This window comes from Phaethon lepturus, unplaced genomic scaffold (assembly GCF_000687285.1).
Source record: "Phaethon lepturus isolate BGI_N335 unplaced genomic scaffold, ASM68728v1 scaffold26886, whole genome shotgun sequence".
NCBI classification, from domain to species: domain Eukaryota; kingdom Metazoa; phylum Chordata; class Aves; order Phaethontiformes; family Phaethontidae; genus Phaethon; species Phaethon lepturus.
This window is the reverse complement of record NW_010546077.1, coordinates 20,544-30,691: the sequence shown is the minus strand read 5'-3', so window position 1 is coordinate 30,691 and position 10,148 is coordinate 20,544. Positions and strand designations below refer to the sequence as shown.

The 10,148-nt window shown below is 60.1% G+C and overlaps 1 protein-coding gene across 1 annotated transcript in view; it reads left to right on the top strand.

The window, feature by feature from the left end:
* LRP1 (low density lipoprotein receptor-related protein 1) overlaps window positions 1-10,148 on the top strand; it is a gene marked incomplete at both ends in the record, with an annotated part of 35,593 nt that overhangs the window by 5,262 nt on the left and 20,183 nt on the right. The window contains 17 exons of the mRNA XM_010289186.1: window positions 63-157; window positions 397-546; window positions 793-933; window positions 1,203-1,331; window positions 2,859-2,990; window positions 3,243-3,377; window positions 3,464-3,593; window positions 4,785-4,911; window positions 5,196-5,347; window positions 5,520-5,644; window positions 5,924-6,295; window positions 7,543-7,732; window positions 8,145-8,349; window positions 8,579-8,771; window positions 9,200-9,325; window positions 9,420-9,548; window positions 9,980-10,099. Coding sequence (XP_010287488.1) covers window positions 63-157; window positions 397-546; window positions 793-933; window positions 1,203-1,331; window positions 2,859-2,990; window positions 3,243-3,377; window positions 3,464-3,593; window positions 4,785-4,911; window positions 5,196-5,347; window positions 5,520-5,644; window positions 5,924-6,295; window positions 7,543-7,732; window positions 8,145-8,349; window positions 8,579-8,771; window positions 9,200-9,325; window positions 9,420-9,548; window positions 9,980-10,099 — 2,651 coding nt within the window. The remainder of the gene's footprint in view (window positions 1-62; window positions 158-396; window positions 547-792; window positions 934-1,202; window positions 1,332-2,858; window positions 2,991-3,242; window positions 3,378-3,463; window positions 3,594-4,784; window positions 4,912-5,195; window positions 5,348-5,519; window positions 5,645-5,923; window positions 6,296-7,542; window positions 7,733-8,144; window positions 8,350-8,578; window positions 8,772-9,199; window positions 9,326-9,419; window positions 9,549-9,979; window positions 10,100-10,148) is intronic.

Sequence of the window (10,148 nt, the reverse complement as noted above, 5' to 3'; positions counted from 1 at the left end):
GGGTTGCCCGCCCCGGGGGGGTGGTGGCCCCCGCCGTGCTCAGCGTTCCCTCACCGGTGCAGGAAGCTCTACTGGACAGACGGGGACAACATCAGCGTGGCCAACATGGACGGCAGCAACCGCACTCTCCTCTTCACCAACCAGAAAGGGCCTGTTGGTACGGACCCCTCGCGCCTCCCAGTACCATCCCGCTTTGCAGCACCCTTGCTGGCCTTAAAAGCCTCAAGCCCCCACTCTGGCTCCCCACAGGGCTGGCAGCTGGCTTGTGCTGGGTCACCCTGACCTCGCGTGCCCATTCTCTCCATCACGCCATCTGCTCTGATGGTCCCATCCCACCTCCCACGTGGTGATGGTCCCTGTGTGCTGCCTGGATACTGATGGTCCCTTGCTTTCTAGGCCTGGCCATTGACTACCCAGAGAGCAAGCTGTACTGGATCAGCTCTGGTAATGGCACCATCAACAGATGCAACCTGGATGGCAGCAACCTGGAGGTCATCGAGTCCGTGAAGAGTCAGCTGAGCAAGGCGACCGCCCTGGCCATCATGGGTGAGAGAAGGCAGGGTGATGGGGGCAGTCTGTGAAGCCCTTTCCCTTTCTCCTGGCCCTGCCCAAATACAGACTGCTGATTGCCACCTTTAGCAGCTGTGGAGGGGATGCTTCTCCACCAAAGGCTGAGCTCAGGCCCCTTTTTCCAGGCCATCGCACATAAATCTGTGTGGAGCTGCCACTCTTTGCTGCTGGGGTGGGAGGGGATGGGGAGAGCTGCTGCATGTTCCTGCCTTCTCCTCCCAGGCAACAAGCTGTGGTGGGCTGACCAGGCCTCCGAGAGGATGGGCACCTGCAACAAGAAGGATGGGATGGACGTGACAGTGCTACGCAACAGCACCACACTGGTGATGCACATGAAGGTGTATGACGAGAGCATCCAGCAAGGTGAGCGCGTGGTCCTGGGGCAGAGACCCTGCTCATCCACTCCCTCAGGTTGCCAGCGGGCCCGGAGTCTGGCCGGGCAGCTGGCTGACCCCATCACTTCTTGCTGGCTCAAGCCTGGCCCTTGCCCTCGCGCCACAAAGCACAAAGCCACCGCCTCTCATGCGGCTGCCCCCGGCAGTGCTGGCCCCAGCATCTCCCCTAGTGCCCGCACACCTGGCGGGTGTGCCCTGGCCCTGCTGCCCCTCACTCCGCTCCTCTCTCTGCGGCAGCTGGAACCAACCCCTGCAGCCTAAATAATGGTGACTGCTCGCAGCTCTGTCTCCCCACTTCTGAGACCTCTCGGTCCTGCATGTGCACTGCGGGCTACAGCCTGAAGAGTGGGCAGCAATCCTGCGAAGGTGAGCGTGCCGAGCAAGGTGTGTCCGCCGGCGTGGCGCATGGGGGTCCAGTAACAGCTCGCTCCGGCTGTGTGTGGGCTCCTCCTGACTGCCCCGTGCCTCCCTGCACCCAGCAGCGCTGTGGAGGGACGCTGGGGGCTGGAGGAGGGCCGTCGGGGTTCAGGAGGGGCTGTGGGCTCAGGCCGCAGCGAGACACTCGCGTGGGCTGTCTGTGCGAGGGGCTGGCGGTGACAAGTGTGGGCGGCGCAGGGGCACTGCCCGCGCACTGAGGGACCTGGGTTTAGCGGTGGGAGGGGAGCCGAATTGTGCGGTGGGAGCCCTCAAAGGAGAGCTGAAACCCTTGCTGCCAGCAGCGGGTTTGGGTCATCGGCTCACTGCAGTCACCGGGCACGGGGCTGCGCAGCTGGCACTGCATTTGCTCTGTAGATCCCCGGTCCCTACCCAATTTGCCACTGGCTGCCTCGGGAGGGATGAGCCGCCCTGCTCCCCGGTCACTGCCAGGGCCTCTCAAAGGCTGTTTGTGTGCAAAATGTTCTTGGTGTTTTTGGAGGGGGCTGGCAGAGCTGCTGCACCATCTGGGTCAGGGTAGGGACTGAATAACAAGTGTTGCTCTGACCCAGATGCGGCGCAGGGCTGTTTCCAGCACTCGGGGGTGGAGGCAGCTCTGGAAAGAGGCCTTGCTCGTTCCTCCCCTGTGCCCTGGCACGGGTCAGGACCCCTTGAACAGGCTACTCCAGGGCTTGCAGCCTCCAGGGGGGTCCAGGCAGGGCCCGCTGGAACACAGCCCCTTCACAGCCGAGCAGCGAAGGGCCTTGCGGCTGTTCCTTGGGTTCCTGCCCCAGCCTTCAGAAACCTCATTCCTGGTTATTGTCAGTGCAATGTTTAGAGTGGGTTGTTCCCTGCCTTCTTTCAACAAGGTTTGCCATTCCTTCCCCTGCCAAGTGTGGCAGTGAAAGCCATCCCATACTGATTATGGAGTTTTTTCCTCCTTATGGTTTATCCTGGTTAGTCCCCTCTCACACGGGGACCCAAGTGAAGCAGGGGCATCCCTCCCTCTGTGACAAACCACAGTGCTGCAAAGCTTTCATCCGTGCCACTTGCACGCTGCCCATGCAAACATGTCACCCCAACTGCAGCACCGTGGGCAGAATCAGGCACTTGGTGTCCAGCAGGACTGCCTCCCCTGCCTCCCCAGCCGCTTGCGGAGTTGCTGCTCGCGCTGCCAGCCCATGTCTCGCATGCATCAGCCGTGGAGTCAGCCGAGAGGTGGGCGTAGGGACTGCCTGTGTGGGGATGCTTCAGGCAGCCACACAGCCTGCCAGCAGGTCCAGCCAGCACGGTTCAACCCTGTCCTGCCTGCCCCCATCTGCCTGGGCTGGGGACTCGTGGTGCTGCTGTCATGGCAGGATCGAGCCCTCCCACCAGCCCTACCAGGCTTGTGCTCCTCCACACAGCTGCTGTCGCAGTTTTTTTTCAACAGCGTGTGGTTTGTGGGATGCACTGACGGTCCCTGAATCTGTCTCACAGGTGTTGGCTCCTTCCTCCTGTATTCGGTCCACGAGGGCATCCGCGGCATTCCCCTGGACCCCAACGACAAGTCGGATGCTCTTGTGCCTGTGTCAGGGACCTCCCTGGCTGTGGGGATCGACTTCCACGCAGGTGATGCAGAGGCTGGGAGCAGGACAACAGGGCTGGAGAGGTCAGGGAGGGGGAGCATGAAGGGGACCATCACCAGACCCTCTTTTGGCAGCGCTCTGCCCTAAAACATCTCCCCTCAGCAGCTCCGGGTGAGGGAGGGTCTCGGGTCCCTATGCCAGGGCCTTGGGGTGTGGTTCAGCTCAGGTCTGTGACACCCTTGGGGTGACCCAGAGGTGGTCCCTGACACCCGCTCTCCTGTCTGGCCCCTTGCAGAGAACGACACCATTTACTGGGTGGACATGGGTCTGAGCACCATTAGCAGGGCCAAGCGGGATCAGACATGGCGGGAGGACGTGGTCACCAATGGCATTGGCCGTGTGGAGGGCATCGCTGTGGACTGGATCGCCGGTGAGACGGGGCTCTGGAGCAGGGTGGAGCGGGTGAGCAGTCGGGGAGCAGGGCTTGCGGGGGTGTTCACAGTCCCCTCTCTGCAGGAAACATCTACTGGACGGACCAGGGCTTTGATGTCATCGAGGTGGCCAGGCTGAACGGGTCCTTCCGCTACGTGGTCATCTCGCAGGGGCTGGACAAGCCACGGGCCATCACGGTCCATCCAGAGAAGGGGTGAGACACTGTACAAAGCCGTGTAGAGAGGCCATCAGCTGTGGGGTGGGCACATACCGGAGACCCCCAGCACCCTCCCATGGAGCCATGCAGTTTGGAGGCAGTGGAGAAAGACTCGCAGGTCTCCTGCCGCACCAAGGGACGTGCCCCCGGTGTTCAAACCAGCTGGGTTTGACTGCCCTTTCACTGATGGGCTGAACTTTCTGGTAGCTCCCTGTGACTTCGTGGGTGCCAGCACCTCAAAAATTCCAAGTGGAGCCTCCCCACACTGGCTCCAACTTTGGAGTCACAGGGAGAGGAGAGCTGTTTGGATCCAGGGAGAGCGGTACCTTACATGCCTGGCACACAGGCTGGTTTCTGGGCGGTATCCAGCTGCAATGCCTAGAATCACAGAATCATAGAATGGTTTGGGTTGGAAGGGACCTTTCAAGGCCGTCTAGTCCAATCCCCCTGCCATGAGCAGGGACGTCTTTAACCAGATCAGGTTGCTCAGAGCCTCGTCCAGCCTGACCTGGGATGTTTCCAGGGATGGGGCATCTCCCACCTCTCTGGGCAACCTGGGCCAGGGTTTCACCACCCTCATTGTGGTGAAATTTCTTCCTTACGCCTAGTCTAAATCTCCCCTCTTTTAGTTTAAAACCATTACCCCTTGTCCTATCGCTACAGGCCCTGCTAAAAAGTCTGTCCCCACCTTTCTCCTCAGCCCCCCCTCAGCCCCGGCAGCTGCAGGAAGGTCTCCCCGGAGCCTTCTCTGCCCCAGGCTGAGCTTCCCTGCCCCAGCCTGAGCCCCCCCAGCCCTCCCAGCCTGTCCTCCCAGCAGAGCTGTTCCAGCCCTCGGAGCGTTGCTGGGGCCTCCTCTGGCCCCGCTCCAGCAGGTCCGTGTCTCTCCTGTGCCGAGGGCTCCAGAGCTGGACGCAGCACTGCAGGGGTGTCTCCCCAGAGCCGGGCAGAGAGGCAGAACCCCCTCCCTCGCCCTGCTGGCCATGCGGCTGTGGGGGCAGCCCAGGATGCAGCACTCCTTTCCCCAGCTGCAGCGTGGTCTACAAGCACGTGGCAGCCAGGAGGCTGGCAGATCACCAGGGGTCTGGACTGACCCTGGGAGAGATGTTTGTCCTTTGCTCTGATGGCCAAAAGGCCCAATGATGCTGCTTCTGGCCAGCCCCATGGTCATGTCCCTGCTGTCCTCTGCAGGTATCTGTTCTGGACGGAGTGGGGGCAGTACCCCCGCATCGAACGGTCACGCCTGGATGGGACCGAACGGATGGTGCTGGTGAATGTCAGCATCAGTTGGCCCAACGGGATATCTGTCGACTACGAGGTACAGAGGCCACCTGGGAGGACGGTGCTGCCCTGGGGCCTGGCAGGGAGCATGCCGGTGCCAAGGGTCCCTGCAGCTGTGCCCCTGCTGGTGGGGCCTCTGTGGACATGGCTACCCTCCCCGGGGCCCTGGAGTCTCCTCTCCAGTGCAGGGAGGGTTGCCCAGGGTGGTCGTTTTCTGAACCCTGGGACCTTCTGCTGGATGTGGTGGGAGGTGTGGAGTGCCTTAGTGCCACCCTGGCGTGCTGCTCCATTGCTGACTGGGATGCTTTCTCATTGCCTCAGGACGGGAAGCTGTACTGGTGTGATGCCCGGACAGACAAGATTGAACGAATTGACCTGGAGACAGGCGAAAACCGAGAGGTTGTCCTGTCCAGCAACAACATGGACATGTTCTCAGTGTCGGTCTTTGAGGAGTACATTTACTGGAGCGATAGGTACGGTGGCCAAGGGGTCCAGCAGTGCTGGGGGTGGCCCGGGCACCAGCTCTGCAGGAAGGTGGGGAGAGCTGGCAGGTGCTACGGGGAAGGTGGCAGAGCTGGGTCCTGCTGCAGGGTGCTGCTGGGATGGGCCCTGCATCGGTTGCTTGGTGACTCTGTCCTTTCCTAGGACTCACGCGAATGGTTCCATCAAAAGAGGCAACAAGGACAATGCCACCGAGTCGGTCTCCCTGCGGACAGGGATTGGTGTGCAGCTCAAGGACATCAAAGTCTTCAACCGGGCCAGGCAGAAGGGTGCGTCCAGGAGCGGGGTGTCAGCCTCTCGTGCAGTGCTCCTGAGTGCTGACGGCTGCCCGCGCTGGGCTCTCACGGCAGGCAGATGCAGGGAGGGGGATGGAAACAAACGGGCCACTGTGTCCGCGTCAAAGAACCGTGTCGTGATGTGGGCTGAGCCCATTTCTTCACCCGCTTCCTCCGGGAGTGTGGAGAGATGAAAAGTGGCCGAGAGGCTGCTTTTTTCCTTCTATGCGGAGCCTGCCCAGTCCCTCAAACAATCCCCCCTTTCCTCCCCAGGCACCAACATCTGCGCCCAGAGCAACGGGGGCTGCCAGCAGCTCTGCCTGTTCCGGGGCAACGGGCAGAGGACATGCGCCTGCGCCCACGGCATGCTGTCCGACGATGGGGTGAGCTGCCGGGACTATGACGGCTACCTGCTGTATTCGGAGCGCACCATCCTCAAGAGCATCCATCTGTCAGACGAGAACAACCTCAATGCCCCCATCAAGCCCTTTGAGGACGCGGAGCACATGAAGAACGTCATTGCCCTGGCCTTTGACTACCGCTATGGCTCCAAGGGCAGTAACCGCATATTCTACAGTGACATCCACTTCGGCAACATCCAGCAGATCAACGATGACGGTACAGGGCGCAAGACCATCGTCGAGAGTGAGTGTCACAGGGTTCTCTCCATGTGCATCTTGCCCTCAGACTCCTCTTTTCTGTTCTCCTCTGCCACCTCTTCCTGAACTCCCTCCTTCTGCACCCAAGGACTTTTCTTCCTTTTCTCAGTTAACTTTTTTGATGTTTTCGAGAGACTTTTTGAGTGGCAGCTGTTAAGGGTTCAGCTGTGAGCTTTCTACTGGAGCCTCTGGAAGAGGCAGCAGCCTGTGGTAGAGGATGCAAGTGTCAGGAGCAGTCTGCAGAGCTTGTTCTGGCGAGGAGAGTGTATCACAAGGCTCAGGCGTGCACATGGGTATGCATTGCTCTAGAAGCAAGGCACTGCAGCAAACGTGGTGTCTGCTCTTGTGTTTGCATTTGACTTCCAAGACAGACCGTTGAGCCTGAGCAAACCTGGCCACGCCTGGCCCTGGCTTCACCTCCAGCCTTTGGTTTGCACTTGGTTGGTTTTATTGGCTCCTACAGCAGTTGAAAAGACCACGTCTGTTGCTCTGCATCACTAGGGAGCACCCCCAGCAAGGGTTATGGATGTGATCGCTAATGAGTGTGTTTACATTTGGCACTTGGGATAGCTGTTATCACCGAGATCAGGAGAGCAGGGCCCATCTCTCATAGCCAGTTCATTAAACCTTTTGCTGATCATTAATGAGGGAGGAAGGATGGGTGTACAGTTCAAGTTCCTGGCCTGGGAGCTGGAGGGAGGGTATCCCTGGTCAGCCACGAGCCTTCGTCTTGTCACTTTGTGTGTCTGGGCCCCAGCTCTCCCCTGACGGAGGGAGACCCTTCCCTTCCCGGTGTCGCTGCTGTGGGGACAGGGGCACTCAGAGCAAGGCCCAGCGAGTGCACAGGAGGTAAGAGCACGAGCTTGAAAGCCAAGTTCAAGTCCTCATTTCATCATAGGTGAACATCACTGAGCCTTCCTGCAAGGAAGTGTTGTTACCTGGTTGATAGCAGAGGTCTGCCCAGGAGGCCCCTGGGGTCTCAGCTAGCCCGTTAGCACAGACACTGGCCCAGCCCTGCTGCATCCCCTCAGGTGCTGCCGCATTGGCGTGATGTTAGCAAGCAGCCAGAGCCTCTGAGGGACTTTTTTGTGGTGTAATTAAAAGCAATAACTTCAGGCTGCCAGAGAAGCCACGTCCAAGTGTCACAGTCAGCACTGGCTGTGCGGAGTGAGCCGGGCAGCCTTGCAGGAGCATGGGCTGGACGCAACCTTTGCCTGTGCTCCCCTCCTGCAGATGTGGGCTCAGTGGAGGGGCTGGCATATCACCGTGGCTGGGACACGCTGTACTGGACAAGCTACACCACCTCCACCATCACCCGCCACACCGTGGACCAGAGCCGCCTGGGGGCTTTCGAGAGGGAGACAGTGATCACCATGTCGGGAGACGATCACCCCCGGGCCTTTGTGCTGGACGAGTGCCAGAAGTGAGTGGCCGTCGGTAGTCCAGTCAGCCCGCCCGAGGGTCCACATGATCCCAGGGCCAGCGTCCAGGTGGACACCCCGCCACTGGGGAGGAAGCACTGGTTCCCAGCACAGAGAGTATAGGACCCCAGGGAGGAAGGGCCCTGTGCCCCCCGTCCTCCACATGTCCTTCAGCACCCCAAAGCAAAGACAGAAACCCCATCCCATCCCCTTCTCTGGCTGTCTGGTACCATGTTTCCCAGCTGGCTGCAGTGGCCTCATTCACACCCCTCCCACCCCTTTTTATGCAGGGACAATGTCCCATCCATCCCAAAGTCCCTGGAAGCCCTACAGCAGCAGAGGGGTGGGCTGAGCCAACACGTACGTGGCAGAGAGTTGGGGTTGCAAAGGCATTGCGTGTGTCTCCCCTTCCAGCCTGATGTTCTGGACCAACTGGAATGAGCAACACCCAAGCATCATGCGTGCCACCCTCTCCGGTGCCAACGTCCTCATCATCATTGACCAGGACATACGGACGCCCAATGGGCTGGCCATTGACCACAAGGCTGAGAAGATCTACTTCTCTGATGCCACACTGGACAAAATTGAACGCTGCGAATATGATGGCTCCCACCGCCACGTGAGTCCAGACCTGGTCCCAGCAGCAGAGATGGGGGAAGAGAGCTGCAAGTGTCAAAACTAGGGCTGGTGCCTTGTCAGAGGAAAGCAGAGCTGTTCCTGGGGCACGGCAGGGCGTCGGGCCTTCCCCTGGGGCAGGCACACGGGGACAGGCTGCAGTTGGCATGGTGCTGGGGGCTTCATCCCACAGCCAGGTTCCCTCGTGCTCATGGTTTGCCAACGTCCGGCAGGTGATCCTGAAATCAGAGCCCGTGCACCCCTTTGGCTTGGCTGTCTACGGTGATTACATCTTCTGGACGGACTGGGTGCGCAGGGCTGTGCAACGAGCCAACAAGTACGTGGGCACTGACATGAAGCTTCTGCGTGTTGACATCCCCCAGCAGCCCATGGGCATCATTGCCGTGGCCAACGACACCGACAGCTGTAAGGATGCCCCGAGTCCCACCCGTCACCCGCAGCCTCACCTGGGCCCCGGCTCCCCTGCCTCTGCCAGACCTCTGCTAGACAGCACTGCTCTTCCACCCCAACTGCAGGCCAGAGGAAGGGGGAACCCATCCCACTGTCCTTCGTGGCCTGTCATTGCCCCTTCAGGACCCTCACACCAAGGCCTGTCCCATCTCCAAACCCTATGCAGGCCGAAGAGAGAGAGCATTTTCTCTACTTGTGCTCTTTCCAGCACTTCCTCCTTGCAAGATGTGGGGAGACTGGATGCCCCAAACCCCATGCATTCCCCATAGCCCCATCTGAAGACCCTGGGGAGGAACCCCTACTTTTCCTCTCCCCAGCAGGGAGGACAAGGGGAAGGGGTTGCTGAGACTGTCCCTGGTGTGACTGCTCTGTGTCTTTTCTAGGTGAGCTGTCCCCATGCAGGGTGAACAACGGCGGCTGTCAGGATCTCTGCCTGCTGACGCCCAAAGGACACGTCAACTGCTCCTGTCGCGGCGAGCGCGTCCTGCAGGAGGATTTCACCTGCAAAGGTGGAGGGGAAGTGGAAGCGGGAGCTGATGGGGATGGGGAGGAGGAGAGGCTGGTCTCAGCCTGGCAGAGCTGACATTCCCCGTGCCCTTCCAGCCCTGAATTCCACCTGCAACATGCATGATGAGTTCGAGTGTGGGAACGGCGACTGCATTGACTTCAGCCGGACCTGCGACGGTGTGGTCCACTGCAAGGACAAGTCAGATGAGAAGCAGTCCTACTGCAGTAAGGTTCCTCCTCTCGCTGCTTTGCTCAAACACACACACGCACCTGCTGGCACATGCAGGCGCCCTACTCGAGCTGTCAGCTCTGTTTGGCAAAGGGAGACAGGACTCCTGTGTGTCGTCTTGTGTCCCTCAAGAGCTTGCAGTCCTTCTTGCCCTCCCAGAGATGGGCCCAGCCGGGATTTAAGGGCTCCAGACTTTTCCCAGTTTTGGGGGGCAGGCTGGAGAGTGGGTCACCTTGAGCCGACCCGGTGGGTGCTGCAGTACCCTTCCTCTAACACCAGCCCTCACTCCTCTGCCTGGAGGCATCTCTGCTGGGCAAAAGCCAAGCTTAACCTTGCGATGCGTAGTTTCTTCTTCGGTTCTGAGGAGCTGAGACACCCAGGAGTGCTGGCCCTCCCCTCACGTTCACCTCCTCCTCCTCCCTCGCAGGCAGCCGCAAGTGCAAGAAGGGTTACCTGCACTGCATGAACGGACGCTGCATCGCCAGCCGCTACTGGTGCAATGGCGTGGATGACTGTGGGGACAACTCGGACGAAGTGCCATGTAACAGTAAGCAGGCTGGCTGGCTCCCGGCCAGCCCTTGCCAGGGCTCAGTCAG